Source organism: Gnatocerus cornutus, chromosome 9 (assembly GCF_029298725.1).
Source record: "Gnatocerus cornutus isolate USDA-ARS CGAHR chromosome 9, icGnaCorn1.1, whole genome shotgun sequence".
In the NCBI taxonomy this organism is placed as follows: domain Eukaryota; kingdom Metazoa; phylum Arthropoda; class Insecta; order Coleoptera; family Tenebrionidae; genus Gnatocerus; species Gnatocerus cornutus.
This window is the reverse complement of record NC_142241.1, coordinates 4,743,933-4,769,461: the sequence shown is the minus strand read 5'-3', so window position 1 is coordinate 4,769,461 and position 25,529 is coordinate 4,743,933. Positions and strand designations below refer to the sequence as shown.

Below are 25,529 nucleotides of genomic sequence, written 5' to 3'. Positions count from 1 at the left end.
TCAAATAGTGGAAATTGGTTTGAGTTAAGGAACAAATTTCATTCCTTTGTCATTTTTTGCAAAATTAAAAATAAAAAAGTTCGTTATTTTTTGGTTTTTTCGATTTTAAGATCACAGCTTGATAATATTAAAGTTGTAATTAAAGATTTATTCATTTTAAATTAAGCAAAAAATATTATTCCTTTGTCATTTTTTTGTAAAATGAAAAATAACGTTTTTTTTCCTCTTGTGAACTCAATCTGGGGACATACTGTACATAAATAAAACACGAAAACGATACAATTAGTAATTTAGTAATGATTTGCAAAAAAAAATTAAGAATATACTTATTTCCTTCCCAGTTTTACCGACTTATTAGTAAAATATGAAAATCAAGATTAAAAAAAATCAGAGCCAATCTTCCAAAACCATCCATAGTTTCGTGAATTGTTGGCATAGAAAGATTCTAAACCATTCTTATATGAAGGGTAACAAAACCATTGTTGCTCAGTGTAACCAATAAATCAATAATGAAGGAAAATCAAACAAGAAGAATATGAATCCATTTATTAATGTAACCAGAATTAATGCAAAAGTGCAGGGCTGGTTGCAAGTAAGGTAGCAAAAGCAAACTATTTAGGATTTGACGAACTTTGAAAAAGCAAACAAAGAAAAACCAAAAAATTTTTTTCTGACTAATTTTCTGTAAAAAAAACACAATTTTAGAATATTTGACCTTTTCTCTAGCCGCCAAATTTCGCTTTTACACAAAATAAATTATCTTTATATTATAATTGTTGGTTGCATATCTTAAAAAAGCGTCAAAGCAGAACCGGTGTTGCAATTTAACCTTTTTTATTAGCTAATTTTCATAGGTAATTAAAAAAAAAATCATTGAAAAAAAACTTTTAGCTTAATCAAAGGAAAAGTGAATGAACTACATGACTAGGATGTATGCTAAATTAATTAGCTAATTAAAAAACTACAAGACAACATAACTAAAACAGAAATGAAATTATTTCACTCGTTCTCATACTCAGCAAATAATAACGTTGCGATAATTTTTTGTTTTTGTTTACGTCGTAAAGTAACGTCAAAAAATTCGTTTTGCATAATTAAAACATTTTTAAAAAACAGAATGACTTAGACAAAGTGTCTAATCAAGATCTGGTGTCTTCGAAAATCACGAAGATCAATCGATAGATTTTATCGCATCACTAGCAACTATGCAGCTTCCACGTGCTAGCCAAAACTGACGTCACTCCAACGTAGTCCAAACGTGTCTATTTATAAAATAAAAATGACCCAGCAGAAAAGTTGCTACGAAAACTTTTATGTAACCTCAACAATACCATACCATAGCAGTCCCATTACGTGTCAATGCAACTCAAATACCATATTCATTATCTCCCTTCCTCGTATCACGTATCACAAGTGGCAAATGTAAAGTGTGGAAAACTTCGTACCTGTGAACTTTCCTCCGACGTAATCGCGCCCACTATTTCGCATTGAACACAATCAAAATCGGTTAACGTGGAATGACACAAAATGCAGAAAGAAAAGACTGGAATTCGATACATGTTCACTGGAACTCTTCCACAAATCATTGCATCCATCACAGGTGAGTTGATTTTTTTTTTTGGGTTTACCTAACGATGAGTTTAGGGACCATCAGTGCAATCAACGATGGGATGCACTATGGTTGGTCGGCTCCAGTGATTCCCATCCTCGAAGCTGAAGACTCTCCCATCAAAATCTCCAAAACCGATGAAAATTGGTTGGAGACAATTTATCTGATTGGTGGAATTGCGGGGTTGCCTGTGACGATTTACCTTGTCGATAAAATAGGGCGGAAAAACTCCACCATTGTTTCATCATGCACTAGTTTGCTGTCGTGGATTTTAATAGCTTTGGCACCCAACGTCGCATGCTTACATGTTGCCAGATTTTTGTCAGGATTGGCTGGAGACATGGCCTTCGTTGCTACACCGATGTATGTAGCAGAGATCGCCGATCAAAAGATACGAGGATTGTTATCAAGTCTTATCTATCTAATGATGCTTTTTGGGATCCTCTTGATATATGTAGTAGCACCGTTCACACCATTTTACGTCCCTTCGATAGTTGGAGGCGCTCTACTCATCGCTCAACTAGTTTCATTCCCATTTATGCCAAAATCTCCCTACTATTTACTCTCGAAAAGAAAAGAAGAAGCGGCAAGAAAAGCCTTGAACCGGCTCCGGACAACGAAAAACAACGAAATCGAACTCGAAGAAATCAGAACAGCGATAGAACGACAACGTCAGGAAAAAGGACGCCCCCAAGATTTACTTCTAGTTAGAAGCAACAGACGAGCCATCATCATCATGACGGTGCTCAACGGCGCCCAGCATTTCTGCGGCATTAGCGTCATGCTAATGAACATGCACATGATTCTAACAGAAGCCGGTTCTGTGTATCTCTCTTCAAACACCACAGCAATACTCTTCTCCGCTTTCATGTTCGTGGCAGCAACCTGCTCCTCCTTCTGGGTCGATAAATACGGAAGAAAAGTTCTGCTCACCACTTCTGGTGTCTTAACAGGAATCTGTCTTTTAGTTCTAGCGGTTTATTTCAACATGAAGAGTGCCGGATCTGATGTGACATCTTTGAGTTGGATACCAATAGCGTGCGTCATGGCGTATGCAGCAGTTTTCAAGATAGGTCTGGGCATTGTACCCATCGTGGTATCCGCAGAACTCTTTTCAAATAAAGTCAAAGCTATGGGAATGACTATATCAGATGCTATGTATTTGATTTTTGGACTGTTATCTATAGAACTGTATAAAGGGCTCAGTGCGGCGTATGGGTATCATACGCCATTTTATCTCTTTTCGGCGCTGTCTTTCATGACAGCTGTGTTTACTGCTGTAATCATTCCAGAAACCAAAGGAAAAACATTGGAGGAGATACAGATTTTGCTCAAAGGCGAGAAAGTCGTACGTAAAGAGGAAGGTGTAACCGAGAATCTTACGAATGCTTAAAATTGTGTGATCTAGAATTAAGCTTAGAAATATATTTTTGTTTCCAAAATGTATTACTCATTGACAAAGTATTGCATGTTATCGCATACCACATGCCTATTATAATACTCGTTACTCAATAAATTTAATCTCGCAAGATTAAGTAGTTTTAGTAATTGCAATTTCAATTTCTTGGCTCTACTGACCAAAACTGCGAATAATAAACGCCTAGAAGTGTAAATTCTTTTTGTTGAAATACTCGACTGACTACCTTGTAATTTCAGATAACTATTTATTTACTGTCCATTATCACGGCCATTACTCAAATAAAACGTAGTAAAATATATTCCGGATAAACATTAATATTTACACGCTCGGCTGATTTCTGTAAGTACACAAGTCCAATTATTCATGTTTAGTTGCAATTTTCTCGGGACGACAATCAAAATCCCAGCGATTTCAGTCAACCTTCGCTTCATTCGCTAAAAAACTGTCATGTCCTTGCCACATAAATACGATATTTTTGGTGTAAACATAAATGGCAGTGAGCTACTTTCAAAATGGCACTTTTTATCAACTTAATTGTAACTTGGCTGATAAGGAAGTTTTTATGTTCAAAAAAATAATAAGCACGCATCATGCTTTCTAATATTAATAAATGTATGTATTTACTGTAGGCGGATTCACCCGATTATGCTTCTTTTTCGTTTGACATAAATTATTATCTTTTTTATTTTTCATCTCCTTGTCAGCTTGTCAAATAAAATTCGACTTAATATTACCTGCACCCACGTTATTGTCGCAATAATCTAAACGATAAAAGAAGAACGTCGACAACGCAATTATTAAAATGACTATTTGCTTTGTGACGACTAATTAATTACATTTAGACCGGCAAATAATGCAACTACCAAATAATGTCCGAATTCATTAAAGAAATTAATTTATCTTTGGATTAAACTGTCTAAATTCCTCTACAACACAATTTAATTAAGATTAACGATTTTATAGTCATTGTTGTTTTTATAATGTCCACACACCACATTAATTAAGAAGAAAGTTTGACACCACGTCGGGGATTCTTGCAACAACAACTGAAACCTGAAAGTTCGTCAAAAAGTGAAGCCTTTGTTAGAATTCGCGTTGGGGTTTGCTGAGGCGATTAAGGGGATTCCAGCTGTATTTCGCTTATGGAAATTGCAATGTTAAGTTATTACAAAATATCTTAAGAAGCAAGTGGAAAAAACAAATTGTATTTTAGAATTTTTGATATGTAAGATCGGATTTTTAACTACAATAAGGCGAGAAAAACGATGACGAAAATTCCGGAAAAATATCGACCGGAATAGCTTCACACCGAAAATTAAAAAAAGTGAATTTGCAAATTCGGGATATGACAGACCGAAATTTGTGTTTTCAATTTTACAGTTATCTTTCGAACAGAATCCTCTTAAGAGGAGTTGTTTAAACTTCTTTTCGACAATATTAGAACGTGTGTTTGTTGGACTAAATTAATATTTGCTCGTCCTTCATGTCAAATAAGATAGGGAAGTTTTAATAACGTCAAGTAGACATTTGCATGTCTACCACGAAAACGACATCTAATCACTTTTTTCTCGCTTTGTGAACTTCATTCGTTTTGTTATGTTCTCATTCCCCCCAATGAAATAAACAACGAAAGCATATTTTTGCTTGAACATCGACTTTTCAGTTTATTTGCGTCGAAATGAACTGTAAACAACGCTCTTTTCGTTCGCCCATTTTCACGCGAATAATCGTCGTGTATTGTATGTTGCCTACATTCACAGAACTGCAAATATTGACGTTTAGTTCGTTTTTATGCTAGAAATGGTTGAAAAAGTAACGTCCATGTAAGGAAATTATTCCGCGTAATCTGTATTTCGACGCCTATAAAATTTCATTTCAATTTCGTCTTGGAAGTGGGTACGGCACTAACGAAATTAAATCTTTCCAGGAAAAGCTTCTAAAGTGCTCTGATATCAATGCGCTTCCCTTTTATCTTCTAAAAAAAATAAAACACTGGAATATTTGCAGCAGTTCAAAATGTATTTTATTTGTTCTAACTTTGCTGTTTACTGTATTGTAAATATCCACCAATTTCTCATTTTATATTTTATTTGACAGACACAAGCGACGAAATGTATGCGAATAACGTATGAAATTTCCGAATGGGAAATCAACACAATGAAGTTTAAATCGTGTTTATGCTAATGCGTGGTTACAAAGGATAATATGAAATTTTGTCAAATGCTGAAATAATAGCGTGACAGTGGTTAAAATGTGATCATTAGAAAAAAGATGTATTGACGTGGGCCGCTTTATCAGTTTTCTTGTATTTCCAGCAGTCGTCAACAATTTCCCACAATGAAAGTTCTTTGCACCTGGAAAATTAAACCAGTGGTTGAGAACCCCTGACTTTAGATGTACACGAGATTGACGTCACTGTCGAATAATTTTTCGTTCAAACGAACTTTTAATTTGCGTAACGAGAGAAAAAGGCTAAATGTGATCAGAAAGACTAAAATAATCCAGAAATTGCAGCAGATTTGATTATTCTGCTAATTTTAAGCAACTCGTACTCAACACTTGAACACAAATGTGTGGTTTTGCTGAAAGTTTATAATTGAAATTTGTGTTGGAATCAGAAAATCGTCTGCTGAAAATACCAACTTTGGTAGGTCAAATATGATTTATTAAAACAGAGGTCAGCAGTCCGACTACCGTTTCGTTTTAATTCAACAAAATTAAATGTAATTAAGGACGATAAGAGCAATTTAACTTTATCAGTTTATAATTTGCCTAACCTAGTTGTAAACTAATTTCCGTAAACGATTTTTTCTCCGAACAAATTAGCCCAGGGAGGAAATTTGTGTCTAAGTGCGTCATCGCTCAGTTAACATAAGAACGAAATTAAATTTGTAAAGAGGGCAAAAAGTTGAAGTAGTTTAGTTGTTTCATAAAACGCGTTATTTTAATTAGATTCCTAACGAGGCCACCTGAATCTTTTATCAAAAACTTTGCAAATTGGGTTTCTTTACAGTCGTAATTAATGATTTATTGCCTTAAGCCACAACAATAGGCGGCGCGTGAGGTAAACTTTAGGTTTATGGCAATTAAATTTTCTGTTTACAAGTTTCAGAGCTGAATCTAACTAATTTCGAAATGGTGTCCTCTTCAAAATTTGGCGTTTTCTTCATAAGTAAACATCAATTTATGTGAGGAAAGTGCACCCCGTTGCTGCGGTCCGGTGATAAATTGTCCCGCCACATCCGAATTATTCACGGTTTCTCTTAGCATATTATGAATTTTTCGAAGCCACATTCCCTTCTGAAGATGATTGATTTCATCCCACACAAACCGAAGTAATGTCGCGTTTTCAAGTCGAGGTAAGTACTTTTCCAAGGATAGGAATCAGTTTTTTAGAATGTCGCGACGGCCAGCGACAATTCGCTTTAAGAAATATGAATGTAGCGACTCTTTAAAGAAAGTTATTCCTGGATTTTCAATATTTCAAGTTGGTTGATTTTCTGCCGTCCCTTAATTTGAAAATGATTCGACCGCATTAGCAAAACTTGAGGAACCTTCGAACGATTCAGCTGATTCCAATCGTTTCCCAGAATTACCACAAGATAGTTAAAAGTTGTTGGAAGTTTGCAACCCTTTCCCTTTTGAGGTTATTTCCTGCATAGCAAAGCACTTTCAAGTCAGCGCTTTCCTGAAAGCGATCTTCGTATTTAAAATAATTACTAGGAAAAGCCGCTAATCCTTAGAACCACTACAAACTATTCGTTTTTCAGTTCAAGTCGCTATCTTCCACTTTACAAAGCAACACTTTTTGCCAGATTGTAATTCTCAAGCAAATTCTTGTTCCACTTGAAATAGTGTGTCTGAAGCGAAATGCTCGACAACAAAATTCCATTTCCATTCGCAAAAGGACAACACAAAATGATTAGATTTTTTCCCTTCGACTTAATTAAACTTTAATTATTGTAGTCAAATGAAAAGTGGAACTAAATTTGCATCTCATTTTGTCTTGTTTAATGGAGTTTTATGCGGGAACGACTCCAATCTTTGTCGAGGTGTCACTGATAAAATTTGGATTACTCTTGAGATAATTTTGAAAAAAACTTAGGCGGTATTCACCAACTCCTTTGAGTATTTCACTCGTCGATTAAACGTCTGAAACTGGATCCAGAGTTTCCGATTTATCTCTACTACACCTGATGCCACTTAGCGCTATCGGTGTTTATTTCACTTTAGAATAAGAAAACGATTTATTAAATAAGACAACTAAAGGTCAGAGTGAAAGTTCGTTAGTGGGACTTGCTGAAGTTCACATCTGGGTCCACAATCCAAGTAATTCGAGGTAATTAGGACTAAAATATGAAGGCATTTACCAAATGGGCTTGAGCCCTTTTTACGGAAAGCTGCTAACTACGCGACTAAATATTGCTTTCCTACACTCGTAGTGTGTTTACTACTTTAATTTGAAAATTGTATTTGGTTTTATACGGAAACCTTTGCTCTTTACAGAGCGTTTAATTTCAGAAAATAGTTATTTAAAAGAAATATTTAAACCAGTCCACCCGTCATGGAAACTTTTCCAACAAATCATCTGGTCATTTGTTTGGCTATTTTCGTTTCTGAAATTAGAACTCCATAAAATTTTATATTGACGGTCAAATCGATTTTGGGCGGCTCTAGTATTCCAATTTTGCAGGGAAATTACGAACAAAACAGAATTTTGACCCCAATAAATATGCGTTATTATTCTATTATTATGTATATATATTACATATACATATATTTGGACTTTATTTAATTTTGAAAGGTAGAGCCATCGGTTACAGTTAGTTAAACAAGTACCCAATTTAAAGTCCCTAAAAACGTAATAAAAACGAGGAATTAAAGTGAAATGTTCATTTTGTGTTTCGACATAAAACATAGTTTAAATTTTAAACTCATCAAGCTATTTTTATTACACATGACACTAAAACATTTCGGGAATGGAAAGCACATCAACTTTTTATTTATGTAGTAAAAAAGTAGTATTGACTTAGTAGTGACATTGAATTGTTTGAAAAATTTGTGTTTTGCACGATAATTTTTCGATCGATATTTGAAAAATTCTTAAAATCCAGACGAATTTAGGAAACAACAACACAGATCATCTGTGAATTTCAAGACGTAAAAAAAAGTAAAAAAAAATGAAAAAGTTCTGAAGACATGCAGACGATCTAACCAAGAAAATTTAGGAGTCTGGTTAATCAAAACAGTTAAAAAATGTAAATGATTAAAAAATAAAAAGAACTACAGAATCCTAAGAAACTGAAGAATTCAATAAAATGATCCAATACAATATATGTATAGTTGACCCGGCGCATCCACCATTTATCAAAAAAACACCACCTAATTTCTTGTTCATCCAAATTTACCAATTTTTAAGCAAATCGAATTGATCAAAACGCATGTAAATAACATGTTGTGCTTTCATTTTAGCGCTAAAATTCCTGCTGTTTGGTTTAACAAAATTACCATTCATATCTTCTTTGTTTGCACAACATTTTCAAATAACAATATTAAACATATTTTACCGCACTTCATAATTTATTGCCAGTAGGAAACGGTGAATTAAGTTGAGCTTTGATGCAGTTGCACCTTTTACTGTAATCCTGAAAAATGGTTCACATCCAGAGCCGAGAACAAAAGGGGATTCCAAATAGCGTTTTCAATTACCAGAAACCAAAGAAATGAAATTCTGATCGATAGAGCTTTTATTTATCTTGAGTTCATAAAACTGGGAAAAAAAGCGAAGACATCTTAATAAATTTCAATTAGGAATTTCAACATTCACAACAATTTTCCGGATCGTTATGTATTCGCGTGTGAAACGAAGCAAGAAGTCTTTTATTATGACCTTAATAACGACAAAGCAATAATAAACTTGACCGCCCAATTAACGAAGAAAAAACAGCTTCCCGTTATTCGCTGACATGAAGTTCGTTCTCCGAGAAGTGTGATTTTTTACAGTGCGAAACCACATAAATTCGCTTCCTTTTATTAATGAAAGACACTAAACTGTGTTTTAGTTAAATTTGAACACAATGGAGTGTTCTGTTTCAACGTCAAACCCGACACTTGAACAAAAGCATTATTAAGGGAGGGTACGTGTTCACAAAATTATTGCGTGTGCCGACGGACAATTAATAACGTAATCCTACATTTTCTAACAACACATTTAATTTGCGGATTCATCGATCACTGAAATATTACGCTCACAGTAAATAAAAGTATTTGAACCCGCACAAAAGCGACATTCTGCGTTGCGATTAAACAACTGGATTTTTTCGTAATTGAAAATAAATATTCTACATTACGAAGAAAAATTGTTCCGGTACATAAACCCTTACGTTTATCCGGCTGGAATGACATTACGAAGATGGATATGGGATTTATGTCAGCCACACATTTTTCCGAAATATGTTGCGGGATTAATTATCGATTTTTCATGTTCTTTCGAAATCATACTATTTTTATGGAACGTGTTGAACGAAATAGAGAAAACTGCTATCTAGACCGACACTTTATGTAAGGCTAGTTTTCTTAAATTGAAGGTAAAATATGACATTGAAGAATCATACTGTGACATGAGGGAAATAAGTTTTCGGTTACAGTGTCATGTTCGATATGAAACATAAAAACGTTATAGCCGCAAAACGTTTTAAAATGTGTACCGCTTAATTGCGCCGATTATTTCCCTTCCATTTCTTGTTTTTATTCCGGACGATAATACATTGTTCTGTGGTTTGTTTCAGACTCTTCTAAAGTGGTAATTTGAAACCGTCAAGATTCATAATTTTTGTCGAGTTTTTTTAAATAAATGTGCTTTACAGAAACTGAGTAAATCTGTATTAAAGTTTTTGCTGCTCAGCACGGATTTATCACCATTGTTTATATTTTATGTTGAAACTTCAAAGCGATAGGGTTTAACAATTTATTAAAAGTACTGCTACTAGTGGGAAGTTTGCAGCCTTTCACTCACTCGGAAGCTCTTTTATTTTTTTTTATTGCGTTTTCAGCGATGCTTCAGTTTATGTTTAACAAATCTATTTAATCTTTGTGAAAAAAAAGCACTCATGCTTTGAGGAAGTGTTCAGCATATTCAAACAACCGCAATAATAATTGCACTAAATAAACAAGTATAATTAAAAAGCGAAAAGTTGTATAACGCCAAACTCAACACAACTAACACAATGAGCTTTATAAGCATTTTCCATAATTTCCTGGACATTTCACAAGAATATCACATTATCCCGAATCATTTCAGATTACAGTTGAAATCCCGTTTGATTAAACACGCACAGGTTTAATGAGACTGTAATTCATAAAATAACAAAATTTCATGCAATATTCATTTTGTTGCTCTAATAAAACAGGCGTTACTATGTCAAATCTACTTTGTTAGCAGTTACAGCCATCTGTAACAGCCGGAATTTTTTTCTGTTCGAATTTATGAAATATTCACGTCGTAAAGGAACTACAGGAACTTCGACTCGACGAGAATTTAAATGATGAGTTGTTTTTTACCAAGTTATGCTTTTCGGAAGGTGCATTGACGACTTTTCAGGATTTAACAGAATTAGAAGTAACGTAATTTCAGCGTCTTTTGCCAGAAAGTGCATATAAAAAAACTTGAAATATTTCTAATTCTCTCATTTCGGCGCTGGACAAAACTCTGCATGCATATTTTAGTTATTAAAAAACTGAATGTACACACTGCACTGCGGCAGGAATTTTGCAAATAAAAAAAAAACAATAGAAACAGATTTTGCAATACAAATGATAATTATATGATTTAAGAAAAAAAGTTAAAAGGTTGCCTTTTAATTATTGGTTTTTCACTCACACTAATCTATATTAATTTACCGTATCGACATTTTTGAATCTGCGGCACAAAAAAGTAGTTATTTCGAATTTAATGGTATTGAACACCCACAAAACTATTAGATTAACAGATAAATACAGAACTAAATTCGGTCGATGTCAGCTCCAGCTTTCTCTAATAATTTCATTTCAACATTGTAGCTACAGTCTTCTCTGGTAGCTTATAGAATAAAGCGGTAGAGTAGCAACTCCCTGAAGCAGTAAAAGGACTATTTGTAAAATATCCTGACTCAATTCAGTCAACTTTGGAAGCGACTTTGAAAGCAAACGTTTGAAACTAGCAACATGGAATTTTCATCCAACCTCTAATTAATGTCGAAAAGGTTTGGCCCAACTTTTTGCCAATTTGTATGCCAACGAATAATGTGATTAATTTTTATTGGATTGTCGATACAGCATCCATCGATAAACTGCGCGGCTCCAGTCTAATCCATACACGATGTTGCACTAAGAGTACGTCATAGTGGAAACACGAGCAGAAAGAGACGGAAGCTACGCTTGCGTATGCGTCGCGACGTATACAACAGGAGCGTCGGTTTTGTTAAACTTGTAGATTCTCACCGGGCGTCCTGCGAGCGAGAGGTGTTATCAAAACAAACTTATCGGAGACCCGCGAAAACGTTTGAATTTAATAAAACACTTTTTTGTGAAAGGATTCGAACGAGGATGTGCATTAGGAAATAGTTTCGGGGACGCTTTATCCTGGGGACAAACAAAGAAGACTGTGCGATAAGGCAAGTAAAAGGAAATAAAAATGTCCTAAATAGACAAAATTACCCCGACACGGACACGAAATAAATTTTTGTGCTCGAGTGACCAGTTGAGATCACACGAAATAAAATATTTAGAATGATTTCAAATATTAAGCAGGAGCGACCGTTTCCTGGGCATAAATTATGGATCACGTTGTATCGAGACGGATTAAGAAGTTACATTAGCATCTGAACTTCTTTGATGCTCACACAGAAATGACTTGTACTGCAAGTTTTTTTAACAATCCAATTGAGTAGTTTTCGAGTTTTATGTTCACGAAACACAATCAGATTCTGATAAGGACGGAGTCATTTTAATTTAATTTTAATTAATATTCCACATATTTGCATAAAAGTATGAATGGTTTCAAATAGAATTTAAATTGGCAAATCGATTTCCCAAAATTGTGCTTCCCCTAAAGCTTTTTAGATTAACTAGTCAAATTTAGGATTCATGTTACATTAAATGTTAAATTATGTACAATAAACGTTAATTTTTGATCAGTTCAGTTGGTTGGTATTAATTAAAATTTGTAAAAACAAATAGGCGGATTAAACAAATTAATATCACAATTTGTTTAAAACTTTCCATTCGTGCATTAATAAAAGATATTTTTGCTTTGCTTGAAAAAAACATGGAAAACAAATTATGATTCACGTCGACTCAAGACAAATCATTAAAATAAAACATTAGCATTGAATCGCTGTTCTATTTCTGCCTCTTGAAAATAAGTCAGATAATCGAGTGGAGAGAAATCAATTTAAGTCGAAATAACTTTAAAACTCTTGGTCTTATTTTAAATAGACTGAGGAATTTTTTATGTAAGACAAGTCTTCAAGTGAGAAGTTGAACAAAGATCTTTATTTACAAAAAAAACAATAAAAAAGAAATGTAGCATCGTGTCAATGCATAAAATAGGCAAATAGTGTTTATGCATTAAGTTAATTTTTCGAATGAGAGAATAATTGAGCGATAATTTACATTAATATAATAATTTATGTATAGCGAAAATTTTATTTCAAGTGTGAACTAAATAAATAACAACAATGTTGAGTGCACTTTTGGCTTCGTAAAATTAGAAAAGACATTCCTAACTAATGAAAATTAGAATGTTAACATTTCATGAATATTCCAACTTTATCGCCACTGGAAAAACCTCAGAATGACCCTGCTTTGCTTAATTTTTGCAGACTGTTAATCCCCCGTTACAATACTTCACAGAAATTTAAAGTTAGTAAAAAACAGCCAAGGCAAATAAGCCATAACAATATTTTTTAATACGTAATATTGGTTATTTGTAACTTTAAGCCAAAGATCAATGTTTGCCCCTCGTAAAATTTAAGTGTAAATCAAACTGTCGGTATTACTTTTATTTGTAAGTGCTTACATTAAGCGGTATAATTTTATTTGATAATTAAATCCTAGTTGATTTATGATGAAAATTCCAATTAATTCGATAAGAAATTCAAGCAACAAAAGTATAAATTTTATTTCATTTGTATTTACATTTTGGGGCAATGCTTGTTTAAACTCGTGATTTAAGTGGCTCGAGTAAAACTGCACAAATCTGTCAATGTTTGTTTATTTAAAACATAAATGCACCGTAAACTTCACTTTTGTGTTCTGTTTTCCCGCTATCCGACTAATCCGTTCGCTAAATTTATAATTTTCAACGTTCCCAGAACACACACATCGTTAAAATTTTACAACGTCCCAAAATTGAACAAACGACTTGTCCCCATTAGCGGATTTTCACCAAGATCGATCGAATCGAAATCAATTTGATGGAAAACTCCGGAGCTTCACAATAAGCTAAAGGTGTTCGAGAGCAAACATCCAAATTGGGAAGTCGCTTGACGTGAACTATTCACAGATAGATTGAGATTTTTACCGCGTCACGTTAATGGGGTAAGTTGAAAAGGATGGCTTATTTGTGTCGATCAAATTTATTTTTATTCGAGTTAATTTTACATTTATTGTGCGATGGGAACGGCTTTCAAGAGCATAAAGACCGGAGACAATATAATTATAGAGAAGAGGTTGAGTGCTGAAGAAGGGAAGAATGGGGTTTTTAATTATTTTTTTATCGGAGGTTTAAAAGTTTATGAAGGTAACCACAACATTGTGGGGTAATTGAATTTTATAGTTTGATCTCTTCACCGCATTGACGGGATTGTATGTACAAAGTACACACGCTGGTTTACATTCTCACTAAATTAACGGTATTATAGGGATTTTATTTTATAATAGATTGATCAACACCTCACGGAATTCGGTTTTGAAGCGAGGAACTATACAAGGGCAGTAATTTTTGTTAATGTTTCATTTAACCCAGAAATTGACATTTATGTTTAAATTTATGATCATAGATAACGGTATTTACGGTCACTACAAATAGAACACATATTCACGATATCCCGAAATATTGACAATTCTGATTATATTCCGGTCATTTTATCTCTTGGATTAGTGAGTGTGAAAGTACTATTTTGTTGCGATTAGTTTCCAAAAAGTGGAAACATTTCCCTAATTTTCAGACAGCTAAAATAAAATTTTATTGGGATGATGAATGAGTTTGGCCTCAATAAGCAAACTTCCCATTGCCATTTTTTTATTATATTTTTATTTACATTCAACGCACTGAAGCAACAAATAGTGCGTCGTACGGTGAAAATTTTTAATTAAAAATAACTAAATAACTAAATAAAGTTTTTTCACTTATTGAACAAAACAATTGTTACAACCATTTTTTGCCGGTAAGATTAAATTTCAACAGTTTCAAAACACCTTTTTCTAGTCCAAAACGTAAGCTTTGGAAAGTTCCATTAATTGCCAAAATTACGATTTGTATGAGCTTCTTCACTAATTAGGTAGAATTGTAGACAGCATGAACATTATACCATCTCTAATTAAATACAAAGTACCTGGCAAATTCAGAGAAACCTCACCTTCATCATAATTATAAATTCTACATTATAAAATTAACGCGGTTGGAACGATAGTTCGGGGCAAATTATTTATCTTTCATACTTAAAACTTTACACAATAAAAAATGTAATGATGCCCGGTGTTTCCAATACCTGGAAATCTGCATAACTGTTTGGCCGCCATCCAGCAGTCGAACTACCGCTTCTATACGACCCCAATTTCAAGGTATGCTAAGTTAAACTTTAAATTATTCAATTGAATGATTTAGTCCAAAATATATAATGCAAATCGTCCATTGTGGTCTAAATAGCGCCTCGTTGTTATTTCCAATGAATTAACTCGAACTGAGTACAAGTACTATATTGGCCACCCCTCTGTACTTTGGGTGTGCCAGGTCAGTGGTAAAATGGTTATACGAAGCCAATCTGACCGTGAAGCATTATATGAAGTGTATATAAAAGCGAACGTGTTCCTCACATATTAATGTTTTTACAACATCGAAACCAGTCACGTATCTTCCTCTATTAGAAGCTATTATTATTTTTTGATTCTTCCCGATATTCCCTTTGTAAACATTGCACGCTTTCACTCTTGATTTACGTGCAACCCTCGACAATTTAACATAGAAAAAAAATACTATCAGAGCGTTTTGGCGAACACGTTATCATAATATTTAGCAACTAAATTCCTCTCTCCTTTATGTCCTATTTGTAGCTTATCTTCATCTTGCCCCCTTTGCCATTTTAAATCGTTTTCTTTTGTTTGTTTATCGTGAAATGAAGGGGTAGTCTTAAAAATAATAATTTTCTCCGTTTTTTAATCGTCTTCTGATTTTCTCATTTATATGAAAATTCTTCTGCGAGACTTGGAATGAAACTTCAACAATCACGTTCTTTGTTGTAGTTTACACAAAAACCGTTGAAATTGTATTAAAAAAAGTGCACTATAAACCGCAATTTGACGTGAATTATTTCCATAATGCCTCTCATTTAATTCCAGATGTGCTGCAATGGAGGAAGTAACAACAGCAGCTATACTAAATAAACTACAATGTGAAGTGTTAATTGAATTCTAGTGGGTGAAAATGGATTACGTTAGAAGACATCATTTGTGGCAACCTCTCGCTGCGATGTCTGGAAAAGAACAACAACCCTCGCTTATAACAGCCCCCACCGAAAATGTTTCTTTGAAATCTACAATTTTTCATAACATCATAACCATTGCATCGTCGACTGAAGAGAGTAACGATGTGTGGTATCCCATCACTTTCAATGAAAATTCGAGTTTTTATTTTAAAAAAGCCGACGACTTTTATTTCTACCCCAATGACAGTTCGTTGGGGAACAATTTTAGTTCGAACTTTAGTGTCAACAGGACTTTTAGTTACAACCCTCACGATGAAACTATCAGAATTGTTACAATGGTCGGGATCGCCGCTTTATTGGGGTTCATCATACTTGCAACGGTGATAGGTAAGTGTTAAAATTTGACTAAAATACAGCCCCGGCGTTTCTCCCTCCCTTTATTTCCGCCAATACAATTTTCCCCCTTTTTCCACCTCCAATGCAGTAAATTACCGCTCGATTACCATATTTAATTGTTGGCTTTAATTAAATTGCTGTGAATTCCGTTTTATCTCAAGTAACGAGGTCAACGCGAGAGCTTAAGAGCAATCTCTTGTCAGGTAGTACTGACCCTAAAATTAGCGCCCAGTGTCGCTCTCGTATCAATAAATTTCAACCGGAACCCGTTGATTTCGCAAGGCAAACCAAACGAACCCTAAATTTAATTTTCTTTAACGAGATTGAGATCCTTAAATTAAATGAAACAGGTTTTAAGACACATCATGTTCCCCGTGGGAATTTTCAGATTCCATAAGGAACATTCTAATTAATATGGCATTTAATCGGTATGCCACACATTCCAATGTTACCAGAGAACTGCTTGCGTAGTGTTAACTTGGCTGCATTGTTCGACCAAAATTTTCCATTTTTGGTTTGACTAGAGGTATTTGTATAATTTTGACGGTTTAGAGCGGCACAACCATCAAAGTTCGCCAAGTTTAGGTAACTTTCCCTTTAAAGTATGATAAACATACGGCTCAGGATGGTGTTAGGGATCACCACCAACAATTTGTCGAGGCGGCAATTAACACTTGGCGCTCTGTGATCTATCCTGTTTACCTACGCAGGAAATGCTTAAATAAATTTGATTGAAAGACTCGGATGCTCTTTTCTGTCATTCAACCCTCAATGAAACTTTTCACACAGCATCAAAAGTTTCTTTAGTTAAAGTTTAAACTTCTTCTGAGTTAAAGTATGTTCCACGTAAAGAAACTTATTTCTTTTACTAGGAAATAAAAGTGAGGTTGAAAATGAGGGGTCTGAGGAGAAAATTGTTGGAAATACGGACGGTTACTTTAGAATTTTCTCAACTCGGAGGCAAGGCAGAAATATAGTTTCCATCAAAAGTTGAATTTTGAGATTTATATTTATCATAAAACAGCGGCATTCTTCTAATTAAGTTTGATTAAATTTGGAACATCATAATATATTCTACACTGTAATAACTTAACTTTGGTTTAATAAAACTTTATTAAACTAGGGCGTGTGGGATGACACTTAATTATTACATAGATGCAAAATGACTAATTTAAGTATGCTTTTATTACTTTGTAGTAGTTACGTCAAACCCACAATTAACGGAATCCAAAATAGTAAATTCATGTTTGCTACGAGTATTATAAATATTAAAATATTTGTATTGAAAATCAATACGAAAATAACATGATAAAGATTATTGTGGTTTTCCTGGCATTAAATTAAACATTCATTGCTCACGTACTCAAAATATGCCCAACTGTACTAATAAACAGATGCCATGACTATGAAATCGTTTGTAATAATAAATCCGATCGGAGAATTATTGTACCTCCTGCTCGCGCTAAAATATTAAATTAATCGTACATTAGTTCAAATTACTTCGAACAAACCCCGTGCATAAAAAATAAATCGTTTTAATCCATTTTCCCCATTTTTCCTCAGATTCTCGTCTCTGTGACACCTCAAATAAATCACTAGTTGGTTAGTTAATTTCTGTGAAAGTTCTGTGTGAACAAGTGCAGCTGTTAACTGTTTTCGGTTATATACAAGGCCGCTTGGAGCACATTACAACCATTAGGTTTTTTATATAGGTCCACATCCGTCATTTGAAATGAAATTAGTCCATGTTTGCTCGAGTAATGGAGCAATCAACTGAGAGGAGTGGACACTTGTCCGAAATTTTATGTATTTGCAGTTTGGCAAATTACCAAGAAAAGAGGACGCTCGTGCAAATGGTGGGGGCGCCAGGTTAAATGCCATCACCTGTTGTCTTAACTTTAAAAAAGGCAAAAAGTGAGCGTTTCTGGTGAATGCGCCGATCTTCCTGCAATGCTAAATTATAGGAGTATTATAAAACAGTACATGAAAACTATACTCTGCCACGACGGAATGCAGGAATTTTATTCTCGTTCCAGCGCAAATCATTTAGGCACAAAGCACAAGACTACAAAGCTTCCGCTGCATCCACGTAACAATGGGAACATAATCTTTGTCAAAATCTCAACTTTCATGTCAGAGATAAAATCTTTGATAGGTCGTAAAAGACACACTATGACGACACTTTGACGGGGCCATATTTTAATGCGAAATTAATTTGAACCGATTGCGATTTTCACGTGCTTCAAAGTTGGAGTAAGGAGAATCACGTCTGGGTTTTACGTAAAGTCAAGAACGTGTTTTTACCTGAAAGCGTGTGATGAAGAATATAAGCTAGCGTGAGATATTTTCTTATTAAGCCGATATCTTGTTCGCGACAGTATTTCAAATTGCGTGCATGTGTTGGAATACAGTTGTTGTCAGTTTAGTCACATTCAATTTCGCTGTAAAACGTATAAATATTGACGCATAAATTCAATTTCGATGGTAATGAACGCAATGTTGATGAACTTGGCGTGTTTTTTAACAGTCGCGACATAAAATCCCTTTTAAAACCAAATTTCGGCCGCGGTAGTTAAAGTAACAGTTGGAGCGCGCATTGTTTCTGAAACTACCATTATATGGAAAAAAGCCGCTGCTGTAAAGAAACTTGTCAAATAATTTATCCTCGATGAACGCTCTTTTTAAATTAAACTCGCGTCATAGATTGTGGTACCAGGACAAATATTTATTCGTTTTTATTGTTTTGGCCATAAACCGGGAATAAGCGCGGTTTGAGCGTGCCATTAAATAAACAATATAACCTTGTCACAAACATATTACGTAATAAAATCGACTGAAATTAAGGGTCGAGGTTTTGTTTGGCGATGGAAGAAAGTGCAACAGTCGGAAAGGAAAAATGGTGGATGCGCCGGAACAAACTAAATCGTTTCTTATGACTTTAAGTACACATATTAAAGTTGCAAAATGAAACACTTTGTACTGCGTGACTTACATTAGATAAGACATGTTAAACATCACATTGTTCAATTTATGTGTAAATTTTAATTAAACACCATGAAACACGAATGTCCAATCAAGATGAATAATAATTATGAATCTGCAAACACGCTAGCAGAAAATCAGTATATTATTCCCAACTAGTTAGGGAAGTTTAGTGCAGTTTAATGACGACTTCTGACATTTCAGTTGTATTTAGTTGCAGTTTTTGCCCAGTGCAGCTACCAGCATTATAATCATGGTAGCTATTATTAGCGGTTGCATTGATGGATTACAGAATTAATTCTATAAATGGGACAATTTGAAAATGAAGCGGAAATGCACCCCAGGCGTGTTTGGACTGTCGAAGACCAGCGATAATGAATCATGGCTGTTAATTGGACGTATTAGAGCTTAAAACTGGGTCAAATAGAACTAAAACATGCTTTGTCTGCTTTATAATTTCGCCATTCTATCTCAATTTATACCATTATAATTAAGCTTACAAGCCAAGGGAACGGAAGCGTAAAACGAATCCAATATCGAGTCGAAAGTTGGAAGAAAAAACCACACGTTAGAAGCGAACGAAAATTTAGGTGATTTTTTTTAATTCTTGGGCATCTGCTTTAAACAGATTAGCGATCCGTTCACGGTTGAACTGAAACGAATTGGTTTCTGCGAGGAAATGCATCGCATTGCAAAATCTAAACGGATAGTTATCGGATTCGTCGGATTTCTTTCCAAATTGAATATGTTGAAATGAAGTCAAATCGTTTGCTCTGACATCGCTGCGAGTTTGACACGAAAAGAAAACATTTGTTTTTAAAACAAAAAAGAAATGAGAGAAAGCAGTTTTTTTGCCTGTTGGGACCATAAGTAAATTTCACTTTTTTGTAAAACGGTCGAAATAACAATTCTTTCTATTATCTGTTTCCACTTCGGCTGAAATCAAACAGGAGAAAGAGAAGCACATATTTGGACAACCCAACTTTTGGACAGATCACGACAGTGATACGATTTTCATTAATTTTGTGCAATGTAAAGTTCAAAGTGCACTCAATATAGTCCAGGTTTCATGACAACTCTAAATTGACGTTTAATGTAAGTTGAGAGGTTTCAATTCGTATTTCAAACAATACTCTGCCGAGTTCGAGGAGTTTGTTTACTAGAAGAGTGAAAGATCTTTTATATGAAACGAGAACGACCAAGATTGAAGTTTGTAGAAAAACAAAACATAAAAAATCATAATAATGTTTCTAAAACAAGCCTCCGTCCCTCTGAACTAGTTTCTCATTTGTTACGTTGTAATTAAAGCCGTGACAAAATGCTTATTTTCAACACGACACTTGCAGGAAATGCATGCCGAGCAATGACTTAACGCGAAAAATACCTCTTTACTGACAGCTAACAAGAAGTCGCATTTGTTTCACACAGACGGTTAAAAATGTGTCGTTTACTCTGTAATTTTTCGAACGCTCGATTTTTAAAGAAATAATTTGTTAATCAAATATTTCCTCGAATAATCTGATCGAAGGGGGAAACCTTTGATGTTGTTTAAATTTGAAAGCTTCCACCTTGATATCTCTTTAAACAAAATTTTCGAAGAACTCTGATATGACCTAGGAAAAATTTGCAGACTATTTTTAACCACCGAGCCAATCAACAATTTACCTGTAATTTACAGTTTACAAAAAACGCGCAAAAAATTCAAACCCGGAGCTTTTGAACACAACAAAAGTTGGAGGTAATGAAATGTGGCGAAACAACAGGCTAACGATGGAAGTTAATGTTTACTTTAATTCTTTTGATAGATTTTCTTTCAAGTTTGTTTGTTCACGGCTGTGTACCGATACTCTTAAAAAAAGGATAATAATTACATTTAGGGTCAGTTAAAGCTGTCACGAACAGTTTAGATTAAACTATCTAAAAACAGAGTTCGTCTAATCAACTCTGGATGAATTTTCTTCAAAATCCATAATTCAAACTTTTAGGAAGCGGAATTTTAATACAAACTTTATATACTTTCTACATGAACTTTTTTCCTTCTGAAACGCAGAGCTTTCATTAGTCACAGATGGTAATAGGGCACAAGAGACCGGAAAGCGATTTGAAAGTTTGGCATATTTTTTTCGAAATCTGATAGTTTGAAGACTTTAATCGTTGAGATACATCAATAGAGACAGATATGAGAATCCCTCGGGTTTTTATCTTTTTTTACAGTAATGTCAAAGAATATATTACCCAACCGAATAAAAATAGGTCTTATTAGACTTGGTAGAGCTACAGTAGGAATGAAAAGACTAATCTTAATTAAATTTCTGTCCAGAAATATTGGAAATCCAAACCAATCATGATCAATTCGCGTTAAGAAACTACCCTTAATCATCTCGGGGATTATTTTCTTGAAACATTTTCTTGCGGCACTTTTAAATTCATCTAAATTTTTTGTATTCCATTGGAAGTTAAAAAGAATGGAGAAAACCCTGTTCGAAATTGCATTTGATGCAAAACTTGAGCGTAATTTGGGCGTAAAATATTTAAGCGAAAGAGTTTCCCAGCGCCGAGTGACATAAAATCTATATTTCCCGATGATGCAAAGAGTAAAATAAAGTAGACGATAATTTCATGCGACTTTTAAATGGCGCAAACATCATTCAAGCATGCTGTTAAATACATTAAACTCGAGCATCTTCGTCAATAAAATTGAGAATTAATTAATATCGAAGGAAACGAAAGATAAAAATGTATTTCAGAAAACGGAGCGGTAATTGAAAGAGCTCTCATCAAAGCTTACTTTTTTAATATTCCCTGACCCGGAGATCAATGGAATATTAAAATTCCGTTAATAAAAATATTGGTGCACTCAGTGTCGCGGCTTTCGAGGGTTTCCTTCTAAAAGAAAAACGATCCTCCCCAAGCGGCTATCTGTCAATCCTTATAAACATTTTCGAAAGCCAAGAGCTTTTGTTACTTTAGTGGGGTTAAAACACCGCCACCGGTATCTCTAAAAAATGCTTCTTCAGGGTGAAATTAATACGCAACAAGGTGGTTGGAACCCCACGATTTATCGTCGCAGACACGAAGCAATAATTTGGAGGTACATACGCTTTTTGAACCAACCACAGGGCAAATTTCCTTACTTTCAAGCAGACATTTTCCTATAAATCAAGTTTAGAACACGGTTTTATTGCATCTCTAATGGTTTCGAGCCCTATTTTAAAGCAACGTAAATACCTTCAGTAACACCGAAGCTTCAGATAAAAGCCCGCTTCTTTATTTTTCAGAGAGTGTTTCAGAGTGTTGTGGCTGCTTAATAAGATAATAAAATGACTTCAAAGCGACCGAAAGCTTCCGCAGCAACTTGTGCACGGAAACTTATCATCAATCGTAATGCGATTTTTGTCTGCGAAAACTCCAATTTAGGGAAGTCGCGATTATGGAGAACACGAAGAAAAGTATAATAACGAAAGAACTACCACAAAGGGAAAATGTGTTCAGATATGCCTAAGTAGATCAAATGATCCAAAAGCTTGACTTAATGCCCGTACAGATATCAAAAGTATTTTAACGAGAATTTTTGATTATTGACCGAGTTCCACATTCGTTTTTATCCCAGTTCAGCTTGTTGGAAGTGTTTTTCTGCAAATCTCTCCAGTAGAGCCCTTCCGTCAAGGAATTGCGCAAATCTGCTTAGACATAAAAGTTTCTTTGTAAAGATTCTTTAAATATTTCGCTGATCTGTAATGTCTTTTGAAGCTAAAGTTGTGCAGTCTCGGTCGAAACGCTCGAGATTGTCGTAAAATGAACAAGGCTCTTATTTGCCTATGCCCTCATGGCACAATAAATCAAAATTCCCGTTTAATTAAAACGAATTGAAAAATCGATGATGTTGTCAGCTTTGATAAATAGTTAAGATTAGGGCGTCGGAAAAGCCGCCACTATAGTTTCGACGCTTTGATCGATATCATTCGAGGTTTGATTCATTTCGATTCACAAGACTGTATATTCTGCGGATAACATTATTAGTTGATGTCGACTGGAAACTTAGCCACCCTCGTCAAGGACTTGCGAAGTTATCCCTTTCTAGTTATTTGCACCACGTCGCGCTTTCAAATGACGATAAAAAGTTTATAACTTTGACAGTCATTAACCGAGTTTAATCCTTAAGACCTACGTCAAAATTTAATCAAGAAAGAATGTCAAGGCGGCTCGTAATTGCCGGACTAATCCGCACGGTATAATAACCAAACGATCGAGTTGATTGCTTAATAACACTTCTGATGTATTATTCAAGAAAATTGACAAATCACCGGAAAAGTTCCGGTATTTACTGCGAACGATTTGAAACATTAGACGCCCACGTGCTGCGGCGACCACTAAAAGGCACGACATTCGAACTTGCTTTTGATTGATAGCGAAAAAAACATACAAACAATATGATGTTAATACGCCTACAGGAAATGGGTTTCCCACGATATTTTTTTCAGGCGTTCACTTTAATCAACATGTTGGATCAGTATGAAAAAGTTCCGATAAAATATAAGGAGTATTTAAGCTCAGCACCAATACATGAAAGAGCCCATTGGGTTAATTAAGTATTAATGGTTGATCAAAGACAAGAATCCGTTTGAAACATTTAAGACATCTGAAGAACTAGTTATAATTATCCTAATAGCGGTGCGACTTGAAAGACATATTAACTGGTTTCCATCTTGCATGTTTGTCCAACTCTAATTGCACTCTCGTAATACCACCATATAAGTTTACATCACTCGCAAAATGTTGATTAGCCCTTTCATTTCTGAACCAAGTCGCTTTAATACGGCCATCTCCTTCGTTTAGACAAAGTCTGAATAATTCATCCCCAACGACCACAGTTTGCCATTCCGTGAACACTCCCCAATACAACATACAAGTTATCTTGCAAAGTCTTGCGTGTGCGACCTTTGACTTTTTTTTTTCAACTAAAAAAGTATTTACAAGGCGATCCTTTTTAAAAATCGATCATTGTACACGTGGAGGTTGTAAATTTCTCGCGTAATGGCTAAAGATGCCAATTTACCCCGTCGACTGTAATTCAATTTCTTGAAAGCGTACAGGGAGGGGAATTGATCTCTGTAAGAATGCCGAACATAAAACTTATGGAGACAAAGTTATTCTTGACCCTTTCATAGCGTCGTGAACGAGAAAATGAAATTAGGTGGCTATCACACAAATTGCAATAACAGTTTTATGACGCCATTGATATATCTTCTAGAAAGCTCAATCTAGGGCAAGTTTGGGGCAGCAGAAATAAACACAAGTCTACTTTTTGTGCTTATCTTTAGCACGTGCCGTTATCAATCCCTTCATTTCCGTTCATTCGACAATCGTTTTGCTTTCACACATAATTTGGCTCGGCTCCAACTCTTTTATTAATCGGGTCAGTAAAGTGCAGCAAAGTGGCCGAAGTCGTTGAAATATTCAGTCATTGGGAGCTAATAATAAGTCAGTTTATGATCTCATTAAGTAAATAACTGTCAAGTTCCAAAATATTCCGGCCTACATCAGTCAGTTTATGCTTGTTTATGCAACAAGGAATTCAATTAAAGCGAAAACACAAGTTGATTATTATTAAATTCCTATTAGAAGAAGTCTAATGGTTGGTTATTGATCGTTTAAACAGCAGGAAGGCGTTTAGTTCCTTTTTTTCTCCAAGTGGGAGAAAACTCTCTCCCATTAATTCTCCGTTTCCGCGATTCTAATATATTTTTCCACGCTACTCTGAAATGACTAAACCAAATATTGAGATTGTTACAGAAGTTCTTGGGTTGGAATAAAATGACCCTAACAATGTTTGTCTAATAAATACAACCCGATACAAGGTCGCTACGTTTACATTTGCTCCCGCCGAAATTTATGCAGATTCGTAATTTTAATTTGGCTTCAGGGTGTTTGGGCTCGGATTTATCCTACTATTTGAAGTGAATAATTCATGGTGGAGTGATAACGAAGATGTTGGATTTTTCCGTCTCCGTGTCATAATTAAATGTAAACTACTGAAGTGTCGCGGAATTTATTCGCCAACTTTTGCCAGCGAATTCTTTATTATTCAATTTTGAGGGGAAGGATATTTGAATTGAGATTACACCACAAATTCGTCGACGGGGGATATTTAAATTTGAATGGAGATAACCAAAATTTGAATTCTGACCAGAGATTTTGAATACTGTCCCCGTAACTTGGTACCGCTTATTGTCCTGTCCAACAATGTGTGTGTATCTCCCCTATGAATATCTCCAGAATCTGTTAAAGCGTGTAAACCTCACTCTCGTCTGTGTTAATTGAAATAAAAGATGGCAAATCCCGTGATGTAAATGCCAAAAGTGTTCTTTTTGTTCAAAACTGAACATCACACTTCTCGACGCCGGTTTATCGTATTAAATCAGAATTTGCCTTAACTCGG

General features: G+C 34.8%; 2 protein-coding genes across 2 annotated transcripts in view; both read left to right on the top strand.

The window, feature by feature from the left end:
• Positions 1-1,247: 1,247 nt before the first annotated feature.
• On the top strand, positions 1,248-3,140 carry LOC148167982 (trehalose transporter 1-like protein). The gene is made up of 2 exons (XM_088046326.1): positions 1,248-1,600; positions 1,645-3,140. The coding sequence occupies exons 1-2, from the start codon at positions 1,528-1,530 to the stop codon at positions 3,000-3,002; spliced, it is 1,431 nt and encodes a 476-aa protein (XP_087902452.1). The 5' UTR covers positions 1,248-1,527; the 3' UTR covers positions 3,003-3,140.
• An 8,316-nt stretch (positions 3,141-11,456) lies between these two features.
• Positions 11,457-25,529, top strand: part of LOC148167981 (5-hydroxytryptamine receptor-like) — a 40,562-nt gene continuing 26,489 nt past the window's right edge. The window contains exons 1-2 of the mRNA XM_088046077.1: positions 11,457-11,680; positions 15,627-16,099. Of these exons, the coding sequence (XP_087902203.1) occupies positions 15,712-16,099 (388 nt within the window). The 5' untranslated portion in view covers positions 11,457-11,680; positions 15,627-15,711. The remainder of the gene's footprint in view (positions 11,681-15,626; positions 16,100-25,529) is intronic.

Coding starts and splice junctions, on each gene's coding strand:
- LOC148167982 (XM_088046326.1), top strand. CDS start 1,528: ATGCAGAAAGAAAAGACTGGAATTCGATACATGTTCACTGGAACTCTT. Junction 1,601..1,644: donor AATCATTGCATCCATCACAG/GTGAGTTGATTT, acceptor CGATGAGTTTAG/GGACCATCAGTGCAATCAAC.